Consider the following 16,956-nt stretch of genomic DNA (forward strand, 5'->3'; position numbering starts at 1 on the left):
GAGGCAACACAAATCCTACCAATCCCGTATTTAGCACCTTTAAATTATTTCCTACATGTGTTTTGATTTTCATTCCAATTTTCCAGTTGTTTTAAAATTTGGCTCATACGGTTTGAAAGTTACAAACTGATTGAAATTGAAACAATACCTTTTAATTTTCCTGCTATAATCTGTTGCTTTAATTTTCAATGAGGAAAAAAAATCACATTCAGTACTGTAATGATAATTATACACTGAATCTACAGTGTAAAGTACATATTTACTAGCTTTCTATGACTGTTACATGAAACAAATGTCCAACAAATAAAAAGCAAACAGCTTTAAAAATTGAGACAAACACCTGTTTGATGAGGTTTGTTCTGAAGTGGGCATTAAAGAGTGAGAAGGATTAAGTCTCTTTCCCATGGTTTAAAGTTACCAGCGGCTGGTGGCATGGAAACCTCATGAAATCTTAATTACGTTGAGTATCAGATGTCAACGTGGGACAGCTGGACTACTTTTACTGCTCATTGTTTCTGCTCGGGTCCGTCACAAGCTTCCTGTTAGTCAACCAGAGTCCTCCTCTCACCAAGAAAAACCCTGAACAGACACAAGCAGGTGTTATTCCTTTGAACAGAAGATCCAGTGTATGAATGAGCCCATATAATTTAGAGGAAATGTACTTCACCTGTACTGAAAATAGAAGCGACAGTTAGAATAAGGGACATGTAGTACAGCTCAGGGGTGGTTTTGGCCTGTGAATATACATACGTAAATCATTTTGATGCTGCAGTTTCTCCATAGAACTTCATGATAACACATCAGTCTTTGTCTTACACATGCTGCTGCTCTCAGAGTCAGGATGGCAGTGCATAGTCCTTGTCCGCATGTCAGCAGCCCAAACACATGATAGGAGGCCCACAAGCTCTGAGGAACTGGGTCTATCAATGTGAATATCACCGAGAAACCTATTGGAAAGAGTTGAAGTTATGTCCATAATAATCCTTTTTTTGCTTGTCGTATGTTATGCATGTTTTTGAAATGTGTCTGATGTGATGGGATTTACCTGAAGCTACGAAGGACAAGGCGATCGAGGCAGACAGGTTGTTCAGAAGGGGCTGCCTGCAGTATCTGGAGGATGTTGGCCTTTAAACAAAAAAGACCCCGTGTTTAACGTCACGTTGTACAAATTACCCATGAGCTCTGCTGCTCGATGCCATCACCTGTGTCCTATAGTTACCTTCCCATGACGTAGAGCTGAGGAACCAGGACAAGCGCCGCAAACACTGCATTCACTATTTGACTACAAATGGAATAAAACACAAGTAGTATAACCTGTTGCAATGACAGTTTGAATTAACACACAGGGTATTTTTGTATCCGAACAAAACAGAAACATGACTTATGAAAAACAGCACTTACAATTTTAACCTCTGATTCTTTGGTATCCATCTGCTGCTATGATACGCCATGAAGATCAGCATGTAGAGAAACATGGATGTTACACACTCAGGCCGACTATACTGTAACACTACTCCTGATGGACGTGTTCACCTGAACAACTGCCAACAGCTCTAAATGTGAGCCGGACATGTAGAGAGACTTCTGCTGCATATTGTATTCCCTGGGAGCTCAACATCTGCACATAAATGTAAGCTTGAAGATTAGGTTTTGTGTTTGATCAAAGCTGGCAGTATTAAAGTGTTAAATATGCAATATACTCATAAAATCTAACAATGAAGCCCTCTATTGCCCCTCCATAGTATGTGCCAAATAGCTGCAGGCGACAACATATCTCCCCATATGGACACGCAATGAAACGTCTGGCGAAGATTGGAGTAAATATGATTAAAAAAAGTTATTTTTACAAAATGGTCGCTATATCGTGACAGTAGTACAAGAAAAAAATCATGTGCCTCTGTGTTCTCAGATGTCCTCCAGTGTCCTCAGATGTCCTCTGGTGCTCCTAATGGCATCTGCAAGATTTCACAGACCGGAGGAAAACAAGCAGTAAGAGCTGATTTGAGGTCTGCTGTCCAGCTGCTGTCTATGAGAGCCGGCTGTCAATCACTCGCGAACTCCGACCAAACGGTCAAACTAGGCAGCGCTGATCAAATATGAATCAATATTTTGTTACTGTAACGCCTATTTCTCTCCTCAAATGTTTTCAGAATCATCTTGTAGTGTACTGTTTAGCTGTAAAATTAGAAAGTTTGTGACGCGCCCACCATTGTGAAATCTGTTGAAGGAATGCCTACAGTGTGTTCCAATCCACGTACTTCCGTACTTACACTTACTATTTTGAGTGCAAAAGTTTGTCACACTGTGAAGTACGGCAAAATGCAGTGCACTTGAAGTACCCGGATGTTATACTCAAAACGGTCAAATCGTTCAGTGTGGAACACTGGACACTTTTCACACTCAATTTTCGCCATCTTGGCTACGTAGCAGAAGGGCCAAGACCGCGACCACTGTTCAAACGTGAAAATGGCGGCAGATGATGCAGGAGCCTTTGCGATGCTGAACAATGTACCTTATAGAAACATACCGGTGCATTTTCAGCCAACAGGAGGACACATCGTAGGCGTAGGCAGCGACGACGTTGGAAACGTAATTTCCACTTTGCTTTCAGTTTCTGTGTATTCTTGATCAACAAAACAGGCAGATATTTTGGCGGGTAGTGGACGGGTAAAACCTGAAGGAGGCAACAATGCTACACAAAGGATGCCAGCTGCCGTAAAACCCCTAAGAAGAAGAAGATATTTTGGCGAGTAGAGAGCCGCGGAGTATTCGATTTGAGACGACCCTACCCCCGTTGAAATTCACGCACTACTCAAGTAAGTACAGAGTGCACACAGTGCACTACTGGAAGTACGTGGATTGGAACACACTGCAAGTTCTGGTCACATGACCGGAGCACAGCCAATAGGAACGCTCTCTCAATGAAATGACCTGTGATTGGTCAGAGTCTCCCGTTACGGGCTAGATTCTTTAAAGCCTGAAAACAGAGCCATGAGGAGGTGCAGAAGTCTAGTTTTCTCTCAGAATACTTGAATTACAATATGCTGAAAGGTTATTATGGACTTTTAGCCGAATGATGCCAAAAAATATACTGCCTACTGCAGGTTTAACACTGCATTAATGGCGTGTTTAAAGGCTGCAGTACCTCCTCCGGACCACACAGTGGTGCTGTACAGTAAACAGTGATTAAACTCAGCAGTCTCTGACTTGCTGCTGATTTTGTGCCGCGAGTTTTTGTTTTCCAGCTGACTACTTCAAATATGTGTTTATGAACTGCGACTTGTTTCGTCTGTCGCAGCCTGATTTAGTGAGATATTTCCCCGCTTCGTTACTTAATAGCAGCCAGAAGATGTCTGCTGATAAAGACGAGGAGCAGCAGGTAGAGATGAGTGTACAGACACGTGTGTGTGTGTGTGGCTCATATCAACAGGCTACAGCAGCAGACAGGTTTCTGTTGACTTCTTGTAATGTGATTACATGTTTTGAGTTCCAGAGGTTGAAGGCAGCAGTCCATCACACCGCGGCTCGTCTGTGTGTGAAGATGGGAGAGGACCAGCGGAGGCCGTTCAGCAGACAGGTCGTAGCAGCGATAGCAGAGACAACCTTCAGACAGTGTGGTGGGTGTCAACAGATCAGTGCAGCAGCACCTTCACACACACACATGTTAAAACTAGGGCTGTACACTGAACGCTAGAGGGAAGATACTGACATCATATGAAACTAGAAAACCTAATGAATCCATCGGTACCAACCATGTCATACTAGCTTGTCAGGAAGGAGGCTAAATAACGCTCCAAACCTGCGCTAATTTTTGGTGATGAAAAACTGGCATGGTCATTTTCAAAGGGGTCCCTTGACCTCTGACCTCCAGATGTGTAAATGAAAATGGGTTCTCTGGGTACCCACGAGTCTCCCCTTTACAAACATTCCCACTTTATGATAATCACATGCAGTTTTGGGGCAAGTCATAGTCAAGTCAACACACTGACACACTGACAGCTGTTGTTGCCTGTTGGGCTGCAGTTTACAGTGTCATGATTTGAGCATTTTTCTTATGCTAAATGCAGTACCTGTGAGGGTTTCTGGACAACATTTGTCATTGTTTTGTGTTTTAACTGATTTCCAATAATAAATATAAACATACATTTGCGTAAAGCAAGCATATTTGTCCACTCCCATGTTGATAAGAGTATTAAATATGAAATACTTGACAAATCTCCCTTTAAGGTACATTTTGAACAGGTCAAAAATGTGCGATTAGTTTGCGATTAATTGCAATTAACTATGGACCATCATGCGATTAAATATTTTAATTGATTGACAGCCCTAGTAAATATATTAAAATCTTAAGTCATTGTTAAAACCATAACCATACACTTTTTATAGTGAAATATTTCTTTCTGCATTTCTAAGGGCAGAAACGTCTCAACAGCAATGAAACTTCACTTTTAAAAAAAGTTCTGTTATCTTAGTTAAGTTTGATATAATATCTATAAACAGATATCTGCATATGGATGCAGAATATGTAGGTAACGGGACAAGATTTTGGTATTGGAAGGGTTATAGATATACTTTTAAAAATGTACATTCTTTGCTTGTTGTCTCTGCATGTGCATAATGGACCCTGTCTGTTATGTCAAAAAGTAAATATAAAGAGTGTCAACATGTTACGGCGTCATTAAACTTTTGATCATTCCAGTATAGATGTCCTGTATAGTTCCAGTTCCCATGACAGACGGCAAACGATCCCATCTAGGTCTTTCCAATCACATGAAGATAATACGATGAGAGAAGTGGCCAAATCAGTCTCTTGTCTTTATGAAAAGGTTTCATATCATTAAGGCTAATTAGGAGATGATGCTGTGATGTTTCACCATTAATTGCCTCTGACTGACAGCTGTTGTTGTCTGTTGGGCTGCAGTTTGCCATGTTATGATTTGAGCATATTTTTTTATGCTAAATGCAGTACCTGTGAGGGTTTCTGGACAATATCTGTCATTGTTTTGTGTTGTTAATTGTTCCAATAATGACTACATATATTTGCATAAAGCAAGCATATTCTCCCACTCCCTTGGTGATAAGAGTATTAAATACAAATCTCCCTTTAAGGTACATTTTGAACAGATAAAAAAACTCATAGGCGTCCTATTGCCAAGCGTAAGTTACAGCGTCAACTTACGAATCACATCTACTTTCCTGTTTGGATTAGAGCTCATATATATATTTTAGATTTATTCACTAAAAACAAACTTTGTTCAGTGTTATCTGCCTTAACAGAGCCACAGGGATTTAAAATCTCTATTGGTGTAACATGTGTTACAATCTAAAATGTTTACTTACATATCATTACAAAGTATAACAGTATTTAACTTTATACAACCTACCAGCTGATCCAGTCGCTTGAATCAACTGAGTTGCCACTTTATTGGGTCCATTTGTACATTTTGTGTTAGTGATGCACCGTTCCGACTTTTTCAGTCCCGATACCGATAGCGATACCTGAGCTTTGGGTATCAGCCGATAACGAGTACTGATCCGATTCCAGTGTTTAATTAATAAGCTGTATGCCTCACTGTGTGGAAGTGACTGGGATCATTCTTTTATGTGTAAGGAAACATCAAGCTTAACTTAAACATTGCTTTCTTAACTGTGTAAAACAAAACATAACAAATAAATACATAGAAGTGAACATTTTTATTATTAAAATAATAAATCGTACACCAGTAACTCGGTAAAAAATCGTCAAAATTAACAGGAATTATAATTCAAGTGTAAACATTTTTAATGCAGCAACAAATCAAAACTTAAACAGGAATTCAAATTACAGTATATAATGTATATTGTATATAAATATAGAACTGAATTGAATAAATCAGTCCCATTGTCACCAATACCCGATCCAGCTATTTGAGTCAGTATCAGCCCGATATCCGATCCGGTATCGGTGCATCTGTATTTTGTGCAATCTAATAATAGTTCTGAAAGGGAAAGTACTCATTATTCAGAATTTCAGAATAATGTATATTACATTATTGGATGATAACTAGTGATGTATCGCAATACTTTACTCACAAAATGACCTCGAGGCCACTTTCCTTAAATGATAAATGGCAATTTTGTGATGTGAATGATGAATGTAAGATGGTGAAAATGATGAAACATGGCTGTTTTCATCATAGCACAACTGTTTTAGTCAAATCACCTTTAAATGAATCAAATCAATTGATAATTTATCATTCCACTTTTTGAATACACATGCATATTCAACACCTCCATTTTTATCTATTCATTTTTGTGACTTCCACCCCTCATATCCTCTCGACAAAATAATCTCCTTGCATGCCCGATCCATCCCTGGCAATCTTCTGAAAATATGTTCTTGCATCCAGTGTTAATTGCACTGTTCCGACACACAATACACTCCTCTCCATCTCCGTGCCACTTTTCCTCCTCTGTGTCTAGCAGGGTCAGTGTTTACGTATAAAAGCTGGTTCCAAACATTTGCTGGGTCTTCAGCTAAACGGGACTTGTCTCTGGTCTTTTAATATTTTTTTAAATCGTAGATGCAAAATGAAGGAAATTGGTGTCTACTTAAATTGTTATTTTATACAATATGGTATGTTAAAAATGTGCAAACAAAACTTTAAATGCAGCGTTTTGCTGCTGGTTGAGTATAAATTAAAAAAAACACGACGAATTTGGAAAGATGTCATTTTTCAATTAGCTTTAGTTATCCATCTTAGTCCACATAGACATGCTGTGTGAAGAGTACTGACAAATATGTGCAGCTAACTGTAAAGTTACCACAGGTCAGTCTAAACTCAACATCCTCTCATTTCTTTCAGATATATTTGCTAAAGACCTGGAGGCCTTTGCAAGGTGAGAATGTAATTTTGTTACCATATTAACAGATGAGTGAACAATGCACTGTCTTTTAATTTATAAAATACCTGGTGAAGTCTTTAGTTACACATGTTCATAATACATGTAATTTACAATCTCAACTTTGGTTTCAGACATGCTAAAAGAAGCACAGTGTCCTCAGAAGATGTAAAGCTTGTGGCCCGTCGCAGTACTGCATTGGTGAGTTATTGCCACTGTATTGTCAGGAAGGGATTATACAGCACTTAATCTTGTACTGGTATGTCTAGTAACTTTTGAGCCACCAAGTCAAACTCAAATACATCATAGTTATTAGTTATTAATATATTGGATCATATTTCTATTTATTGGATCATCACTTCTATTTTCCAGAAGTATAAACATGTTCCATGTCCCTTATAAATTAAAAAAGGAAATTTGTGAGGGATATGTCTTTATTCTTTGATTTTTGGGTTGCTGGAAAAAATGTAATAAATAATTCCTGACAATGACTGATATATATATATAACTTCAGGACATCTCTGACTACACACAGTACATGCTGAAAATCAAACATTTTACTGTATTCATTTCGATATTTTCCAAAGTACAAGTCCCTAGAAGTGTATGATTCAACTTTTCCCCGTGGTCTAGTTTTAAAAAAGTTAACAAAACTCACTAATCGTAATATTTTTAAATCGCAATACTTGTAGAATCACAATTTTTAAAAAATCACAATACATATCGAACCGGCACCCAAGTATCGTGATAGTATTGAATCAGGAGATCGGCGTATATCGTCCGAGCCCTAATAGTTATATCAGTCAATGTAGGCCACTCAAAACCATTTCATCCTAATAATGCAATATACTGGAACTATGTAGGGGTATATATATATTCTACAGCAGACAGCACGCTTAATGTTTAATTTGCCTTTATTTATTTCAGTCCATCTACATACAAAATAAAAGTGAAGAACTGAACCAGGAGCAGAGGGATTTGAAAAAGAAGAGTTCTGGGAAGAGGAAGAGCAGAGACACTGAGGAGGAGAGCAGAGAATAAGGACAAGACACAGGCCGGCCGGCAGCCTCTCACTTGTGCTCAACATTCAAATAAACATGAAGGCTGACTAAAACATGACAGAAAGTTAAGAGTCATCAAAGGTGTCATAGTCATGCTGTTATGGGAAATATGCATTTCAACGTTCAATGATTCTACAGCATGCAATTATATTTTATATATTACAATAGTTTTATGTACACTTTCTACAGATTTAGAGAAAATAACTTCTGACTGTTATCTGTCCTGGGACCTGCTGATGCAACGTCAAATTCTAGTGCATTTGGCACTGGTTTGACATACAACAGTAATAAATTATCATTTTTGAACTTATTGGAAAGTAGGAACTCTGCTAAATTATATTCCTGCCTTGTTTCTCCAAACTAACACAGATGTTCTAAATATGTATTTTTCACTTGGGGAAATCTCAAATGTACAGTTAAGACTGCCTAGCAAACTATCCATAATGGACACTTCATTAGGTACACCTGTATAACCTACTGCAATCCAATACACCTGCCATGAAGTCTACTTTTATGATGCCTATAATTTTCTTTTTTGTTGTTACTTTAATAAACTATGACCTCCATTGTTAGTTGTTCTGTTCTGCAGTTTATTTAGAGGTGTTTCTAACATTCTGCCCCCCCTCATGTATAGGAGTGAAAATATTGAATATCACGATATGATGTTTTGTGATACCGTTTCAATTCTCAATTAATAGTTCACATGCAAAGATTAATTCAGTCAATACTGTTTCATTTGCAAACATGTATGCCCTCTCAAAGTAGTAGTATGATGTTACAGGGACTGTGATAACCGTAAATACCAATTCCACTGTTCTGCTTGTGTAAAAAAAAAAGTAAACCCTTTTTCTTTGTTCTTTATACTGAGTTTTCCTAAAATTAGTTTTTTTTTTTTTAAAATCGCAATATATCACCTTGCTTACAGTATATTGAATTCTTAACCCTTGTATTGTGATACATATTGTATCGCCAGATTCTTGCCAATACACAGTCCTACTCATGAATGTAAATAAGGACCAAAAATTTGTAACACGTCTCAATTCAATGTAGTCCAGCACACCACCTGTGACCTCAGTGTGAAACATAATTGAATTTACACATTTCCAACAATATCAACAAAAAAATTTAACAATTAAACTTCCTGAAGGTAGAATGTATGGCAGAACTGTTGTATTGATTTGCAATGGATTGTACAGGTGTACCTAATAAAGTGACACTAAGTGTATAAGGCCATCTAAAAACTCCAAAGCAAAGTGCCATTAGTTGTCGATTACTGAAGCCAAATTAGGGACAACACATATTTTGGAGAGGCAATGCCACATTGCTGAGCTCAACTATTTAAGGTTAAAATGAAAACAAAACAATTCATTTCCTATTGACCCTGCGTTAACCTACATATGACTAATAAAACTGAAACTTCCCTCCAACTTTAAAAGTAGCTGTGGATAATCAAAAAGGGATAATTAACTCTGACAAGCCATCAAAAGCAGCAAAAAGACAGGTACTACCCCATGTCATGTCTGAGAAGGCCACACACTGAAAGTGTTGGAACTTCCGTCTTCGTCCTTCAGAACAGACTTCAGTCAGGGTTCAAACGGAGACCTCGACCAGCAGAGCCCAAGGTCCCTAGATATGTGAATCGAATTAGATGTTTTTTTATTTGACAAATGGACCCAAGTAAAATATCAACTAAGCATCTATTCAAATGAACTTTATTAGAGAACTCCCTTCATTTGACAGGTCTTTAAACACCTCACAAACAACACAAGAGCTACTGGGAACCATTGGACACACCACTCCACGTTCTCACACTATCACTCGCGTCCCCCAGAGTCTTCAGCAGGTGTCATCCACATCAAGTACACACTTACAGATCAGTTCAATAACATGAAAGCACACACCATACAGCATTCAAATCAGATAATATAAGCAATACAAATATTCATCACAACATTCCACTACATTTTTGATATTTCTGCATTTGATCGACATACTTAAAGAGTAAGGAAAAACTTGCAAAGATTTAAAAAAAAAAAAAAAAAATCTTGAAGTACTACTTAAAGAATGTCCATGTTAGGGGAGGTCGCTCGTAGCATCCGCAGCTTCCACTCACACATTCAGAAAGCAGTCAAATTGGGCTCTTTCATCGCACAACCAGTCCCGTTTTCACGCGTCTCTCTCCGTTCGCTCACTCACCGCTTCATTCTTCGCCACAAGCCATCCTCAATCGCACTCATCAGTTCTTAAAATGTCAGTTGCGCAGTTCTTTCCATTTTTAAAAGTGGATAAAAGTGAAAACACCCACCGTCTCTTAGAACATGCGGAGTGAAGCCGTTGTTTGATGGCATAGCATTTACAGGTGGGAAGAGGGAGAATGATACCGATATCACCCCAAGAATGCTGCCAAAGAGGAGCTTCCTCACAGGAAAATGGAAGAGAGGTGAACTGCAGAAGAGATTTCAATGAAGGCTTTTCCACAGAACTTGACTGCAAATAAAGTTGCACTTAAAACATTTAGGTTTCAACCAGATTCTTCCCAATGCAAGATTGCTCTTTTTAAGTCGATGACAAAAAAGCCGGATAATGGTGAACCACAAACATTCATGCAATTTTTCAAAATGGTTATATCACATTTCACAATACATGCATTAGAGAATCCAGTTGAAATGGATACAAACAAATGAAAACATCAAAAATAGCACTTTAAGTCAGACATCCTGGTAAACAACTCACTTCAACACTTTCTAAATTAAATCTTTAGCATTTTTTTCCAAATGTACAAAACATCTTTCCACAAAAGTGTTAAGTTTTTCAGATACGCATCAACACCAGAAATAAATTTTTAAAAGACTCATCTGTGTCACAATACTTACCATACAAACAATTAACTTACATACCCCACCCAGATGACTTTGACTCCATACTGGACCCAAAACCTGAGCTAAACCCACTACCACCGGTTGTAGAGTTTGACCCTGTTCCCCAGCCGAGACTGGCTGAGCTGGTGCCGTAGTTGCTGTTGTTGCCGCCTGTACTGAAAGACTGACTCTGGTCCCTGCTAGAGCTTGTCCCACTGGAGGTGCCGCCTGAAGTGGACGTCTGCTGCTGGCTAGCTAACATACCCATCATCCCCCAACTACTCTGCAGAGCAGCCTGAGCAGCAGCCATCATAGCAGGGTTCAGACTGAAGGAACCAAAATTAGCCAGACTACTGTTAGTGCTGCTCCCTAACCCACTTCTACCGCTGCTACCAAATGCTTGAGCTCCAAAACCATTCCCAAACCGCGCTGTACGATCAAACTGCCTATTGCCATGTTTGGGCTCAGCATTTGAGATGTGAACACTGACGCCTTTGATAATAAGGTCCTCTCCACAGAGAGACTGGGCAACCTGTGAGGGAAAAACAAAAGACATGAATCAGGTCATCTGGGCATTGGTACCGCTACAACAGGAAGTACCTTCTAAACATTAACAGTATACCTGATCATCTGCAAATGTGACAAAGGCAAAAGCACGGAATGGCTTTGGGATGAAGACATCTGTGACTTCGCCATACTGCATAAAGAACTGTCGTAGGTCGTCGGTGGTCATGTCTTCTGTGCAACGGCCTACAAACACTTTCCGGCTCCTCAATGGCTCATCTGGACCTTGCTGTTCACAAAAAGGGATAAAACACTACAAGTTATAGAGTAACCACAACAGTGTTAACATAGTTTTAATTCCCTTAATGAGTGGGGAATACACTTGGACATTAGCAGATTCACCTTCGAATTAGGGAGCTTGCAGTCACACCATCTCCCATCAATCATATGACGCTGGGAGATGACCTTTTCTTGAGCCTCGTACTCCGTGAACCTCACAAAGCCGAATCCTTTAGAGTTTCCAGTCTTGGCATCTCGTTTCACCTGAGGGAAGAACAAGTGTCGAGCGATGAAGTTTGAATTGTCGCCACATACAACTCAAAGCAATGTGTATTGTATTGCTATTACTAATGTTATACCTGGACCATGATGACTTCTCCAAACGTGCTAAAGTAGTCTTTCAGGTCCTGCTCAGATGTTTTCCAAGGAAGCCCCAGTACGATCAGGTCAGATGTCTTCATGTCCCCTCGCTTCATTTTCACTGCAGAGGAGGCGTCGATTTCCTCCATCTTCCTTTTGTTGTCTAAAATATGATCAACACAGAAAAAAAAAAAAATCATTGTATACCTGACAGCCATAAGATATGACTTCCCCTGCTAGCACTACTGACTTCATGGCTAAGAGCATAACTCAATTCACTTTCTATGAACAAAACATATGATAAATATTTTCCTCACTGTTCTGCTAATCATTTTTTGCAAACATTTTTGATGTTAACATTTGTCCACGGACTTTAAAGCCCCCTCCAGTGTATTTTGGCATTTCTATATTGCATATTTATTTTAGTCATTTCCTGACTTCTATATATACATACATACACATATATACTATAGTTGAAGCTGCAGGTCATCCTGTCATCCTCCAAGCTGCAGTTGCACTCATGCTCATTTGAGTCTGATCAGCAGCAAACTGATAAATCTATTTATCTGTCTGTCAGTTTGTCTTTCTAGTTAGTTAGTTAGCTAGTTAGGTGTAGTTAGCCAGCCCAACTTGTTGCATTAGCTAACAGCTTTTTTGTTTCTTCCACTTTAGTTTAGCGTGTTTATGTTCACAATGGCATTTGTGTGTACAGTGAACAGGCATACGAAATCCAACCGGCAGAATTAACCCAACACACCGTCTCTCTCACTCGCTCTCTTCTTTATCGTCTCCTCCTGGAGATCCTCTGACAGGTCCAGACGAAGGGGAGCGCAGAACAAGAGAAAACAAGAGAAAAGTCCCGTTAGATAAATAAAGGAATCACAGTGCAGCCCGGTGCGTTGTTGGTGCTGGAAGCTGAGGCCAGAGCAGCCGGTGCACCTCCAAAACTGCATTTCAAACGGCACACCTCGGCAACATGTCTATCCGTCCTCCGGTGCTGTGTTGCCGGCGTGCGGCTGCTCGGTGCAGCAGCAGCTAAACCGCCGCCAGGAAGAGACAGTAAAGAAGAGAGCGAGAGAGAGTCGTTGTGTTGAGCTAATTCTTGTCTCATTTGTGGTCTGATAAACAGTAAATTCATCTTAACTAGTTTCATCTAAACTGGTTTGAAAAACTATGCAATCTGGTTGCCATGGTAATGAATTACGTCTGACTATTAACCACACCCCCATTTTCTGTTTGAGAAAGAATATTAACCAAAAAACAGGACGTAATACTGGCTGACGGGGGCTTTAATAAGTTGCTGTTACACAAGAGCATAATCTTTACTATCTCTACAAATAGAATGATTATAAACCAATTAGCAGCAGATGGGTGTTAACATGCATGTCTTTCATGTAACTGAATGATTATGCAGTTTTTAGGACCTACAGGTGTGCAGTTTATTGGGTACACCTAGCTTAACAAACTACAACATGCCTCCGATAAACCTTTCTTTTACATAAATCCCATGTTTTTATAGAAAACGTTTTTTTGGGGGGGGGGTTTTTAAAGCGTCAAGTCATTTTAGAAGCTGTAGTTTGAGGTCTTGGTAATGACATTGTACTTTGGCCAATCACGGGTCATTTCAGAGAGAGAGAGAGCGTTCCTATTGGCTGTTCATTCAAGGAAGGCAGCTTCAATCACTCGCGAATTCTAATGAAACGTTCAAACTAGGGAGCGCCGATCAAATACAAATTAATATTCTGTTACTATAATGCCTATTACTCTTGTAAAGCATCTTCCGGCTGGTGGGCGGTGCTTGGTATTTCCTCAACTGATTTCAACGTGGCTGCCGGGTCACAAACTTTCTCATTTTACAGCTAAACCGTACACTACAAGATGATTCAGAAAACACAAATAGGCATTACAGTAACAGAATATTGATTCATATTTGATCCGCGCTGCCTAGTTTGACCGTTTGATCGGAGTTCACGAGTGATTGACAGCTGTTCAGAGAGGACAGGCTACAGATCAGCTCTTACTGCTTGTTTTCCTCCGGTCTGTGAAATCCTGCAGATGCCATTAGGAACACCGGAGGACACAGAGGCACCTGTCTCATGCACTACTGTCAGGATATAGTGACCGTTTTATAAAAATAACCTTTTTCCAATCATATTTGATCCAATTTTACCCACTCATTTAACAGTTTTTCTTCATCTCCTTGTATTTTTATATCTGGTGTATTTTTTTGTACTTTGCACTACTAACTTTTTTACTGCCTTTTTACTAACATGTTTTGCACTATGGAACTGTGATGCTGGAAACTTGAATTTCCCTCGGGATCAATAAAGTTACTATCTATCTATCTATAAAGGACACAAATACCCCACACCTCACCTCCATACCATTATTGACACAGTACACCTGAACTGAATGGACTGTAATGCTGCGCAATATGCTGCCTTCCACTGTATAATTGTCTGAAATATATTAATTATTTATTTTTTTAAATAGTTTTGAAAGTTACAAGTTCTTTTAACATGGTCATGGAGCAGATATACTGTATATTTGTATTCAGTGGTATCGTTCCTATTCAGAGGGTAGTTTAGTTTATTTATTGACTACACTGAGGGCGTTTTATATTTTAATTATTTATTTATTTATTGTGTTGAGTTGAATGTGCTACTTATTTTGTACTGTAATTACCTTGTGCCTTTTCTACCTGTTTTCTTTTCTTAAAGCTCACTCTGTGTAAACTGCTCAGAATTCCAATGTACTTATAGGTGCAAATGGCATATAAAACTCTTGAATCTATTTATCTATCTATCTATATTTCACTGAAATTCATCAACACCAACAGCCTCAATAATGACTCCCTCTGTATCAATAAAGTTACTATCTATCTATCTTTCATTATAATTATTTGTTTTGCACAATTTAAGACTATACAACATAACAAAAAATAATGAATAATATACAGTGCAGGAAGAGGCAAAAAAACCCACTGGGCTTATCTGAAGCCTCCACCTAGGGACAAGATTAATATAAAGAAATAATATGACTACATAATAGTGATAACAAAACAATTAGGACGAGACATATACAACAATAACAACAACAACAACACAGTAAATATATAAAAACAGACAAGTGTGTGTTGCATGGAAGTGTATGATTCATCAACACCAATGAGCAGAAAGTTAAAACTGTCACTTCAGTTTCAATACAACATGTAAACAAGAAGATTGGCTTGTGCATGATGTTGTCTCTCTCATTGTTGTGAATGTATTTAGCATGCTTTTAGTGGGCGTGGACAAACTACAGGTCACGTCATTGTCATCTATTCTCAGTGCATCATGAATTATAAATACCGTTACACACAGCTGCTCGGATCAAGTGTCGTGTGTTAAAGATACATGTACAGCACTGATATATATGTATATATATGTACCTTTCGGGTAGTTGACCACGTACACCACGTTGCCCCAGCCGTTCTCCGGAGCGTGCAGGACCCCCTCCACCAGCCGGACTCCTCTCATGCACTGGGACACGGGGCTCCTGAACCGCAGGCCGCAGGCTCCGGGGAACTGCGCCGCCACGGTGGAGAGCAGCACCGTGCCGTCGTCCTCCGACGGGATCTCCATGGGCTCCTCGTTCTCCTCCTCCGCCACGCGGATGTACACCTCAGCCATGTTGCAGCGAGAAGCACAACAATGCTAAAGCTAAGCTAGTTAGCAGCTAACGTTAGCCGACGATGCTAACGGGACTGAATGAGACTAACTGGTTCGTTAGAGTTGGAGGAATAAAGACGTATCAACTTAAAATACTATAACAAAACCAAAGTGTTAAGAGTGAGGTTAATTTTAAGTTATTTCATGAATAATATCGCGGTTCTATTCCGCGGTTAGCGGTCGTGCTATCGGCCTGTTTGTTCCTTTGTTCGCTGAGCAGCGGGGATCTGTGTCGTCAACACACCGAGCAACGGAGATCAGCGAGCCGCGGTGATGAGACACTGCGGACGGTCCCAAGGTAAATAACGGTATAATACGACTAAACGACTTACTTAAAACGAGTTGTGATGAAACTGTCCACCGTCAACAAAACGTCTGGTGTTAAACGCGCAGTAAATACAGCAGGACTATTTGTTTTCCACGAGGAGACATGTGAAGCCACCATGAACGACTGCGCTTATCTAAAGGAAGACGGAACTACGTCACTAGATTGGACGGGTTCATTCCATGAGGGGGGTGTTTGTTTCTAGAGCGTGTCGCTAATATAGAGGCAGTAATTAAATCAATTTTCTACTTTATTTTTTCCCTTTTTTTTCAAGGCTGTTTTCATATATGCAATCCACTGTTTGTAATTAGATCAGTCTATAAACCAACGTTTCAGTAGATGACCTTACTATGAGGACTTTAAGAACTTTAAAGGGACTGTTTGTAACTTTCAGAAATGTCTTGTTAACAGCGACACCTGTGGCCGTTAAGTCAATGAAAGTCAGCGTTGGGCTCGCGCTTGTGCTCGCTCTACATAGACATGAACGAGCATCGCTCAAAACAGTGAGGCGACACACGTCAGCTAAAACCACAATATCACTCTATATTTCAGCTGCTTGGCAGTAATGTTAGCTGACCAGACGAAGGTCTCTCCATGAATCAATGCTGATCCTAGTGTTGGCTTTTCCTGTGGCGGAGTCCCGTCACTTCACAAGACACGGAAAACCTCTGTTGGTCTGGAGGAGCTGCAGCAGTTATTTCTGCACAAACGTCCCCTGTACATTCACAAGATATTCTCAGAGCTAAACTAACTCTTCTGCAGTGTGGAGTGAGCGCGCGTTCACGTCTAGAGGTGGAGCAAGACAGAGAGAACGCGCGCGGTGTGTTAGTGAAGGCAGGCAGGCAGAGGAGCAGAGACTCCGGCCACACGTGAGCGCGCATGTGTCCTGACCCGGTACATTTATATGCTTAAAAAGTTACAAACAGTCCCTTTAAACATGCACTATCTGCAACCATCTTGGACTCTAACCACTGGCG

General features: G+C 39.7%; 3 protein-coding genes across 5 annotated transcripts; 1 reads left to right on the forward strand and 2 right to left on the reverse strand.

Annotated features, from left to right (window-relative positions):
* Positions 1–3: 3 nt before the first annotated feature.
* On the reverse strand, positions 4–1,674 carry LOC119492445 (probable intracellular septation protein A). The gene is made up of 6 exons (XM_037776907.1): positions 1,402–1,674; positions 1,220–1,282; positions 1,046–1,125; positions 817–947; positions 668–734; positions 4–579 (listed from the first exon to the last, which is right to left on the reverse strand). The coding sequence occupies exons 1-6, from the start codon at positions 1,473–1,475 to the stop codon at positions 500–502; spliced, it is 495 nt and encodes a 164-aa protein (XP_037632835.1). The 5' UTR covers positions 1,476–1,674; the 3' UTR covers positions 4–499.
* A 1,496-nt stretch (positions 1,675–3,170) lies between these two features.
* On the forward strand, positions 3,171–8,403 carry cenps (centromere protein S). Its single transcript, XM_037768153.1, has 5 exons — positions 3,171–3,379; positions 3,494–3,617; positions 6,846–6,879; positions 7,017–7,083; positions 7,810–8,403. The coding sequence occupies exons 1-5, from the start codon at positions 3,269–3,271 to the stop codon at positions 7,921–7,923; spliced, it is 450 nt and encodes a 149-aa protein (XP_037624081.1). The 5' UTR covers positions 3,171–3,268; the 3' UTR covers positions 7,924–8,403.
* Positions 8,404–8,769: 366 nt separating this feature from the next.
* Positions 8,770–16,167, reverse strand: LOC119487272 (TAR DNA binding protein). 3 transcript variants are annotated; one of them, XR_005206680.1, is made up of 7 exons: positions 15,375–16,167; positions 12,702–12,749; positions 11,944–12,107; positions 11,708–11,848; positions 11,424–11,594; positions 10,249–11,333; positions 8,770–9,569 (listed from the first exon to the last, which is right to left on the reverse strand). XR_005206680.1 is itself a non-coding variant. In XM_037767998.1 (6 exons), the coding sequence occupies exons 1-6, from the start codon at positions 15,613–15,615 to the stop codon at positions 10,833–10,835; spliced, it is 1,266 nt and encodes a 421-aa protein (XP_037623926.1). In that variant the 5' UTR covers positions 15,616–16,167; the 3' UTR covers positions 9,639–10,832. The 3 variants fall into 3 exon arrangements, 2 of the variants coding, with proteins under 2 accessions (XP_037623926.1, XP_037623938.1); XM_037767998.1 differs by lacking the exon at positions 8,770–9,569 and having other exon boundaries at positions 9,639–11,333; XM_037768010.1 differs by lacking the exons at positions 8,770–9,569; positions 12,702–12,749 and having other exon boundaries at positions 10,833–11,333; positions 15,375–15,615.
* Between the last annotated feature and the right edge of the window lie 789 nt (positions 16,168–16,956).

The sequence above is a fragment of the Sebastes umbrosus genome, chromosome 1, assembly GCF_015220745.1.
Source record: "Sebastes umbrosus isolate fSebUmb1 chromosome 1, fSebUmb1.pri, whole genome shotgun sequence".
Taxonomy (NCBI): Eukaryota; Metazoa; Chordata; class Actinopteri; order Perciformes; family Sebastidae; genus Sebastes; species Sebastes umbrosus.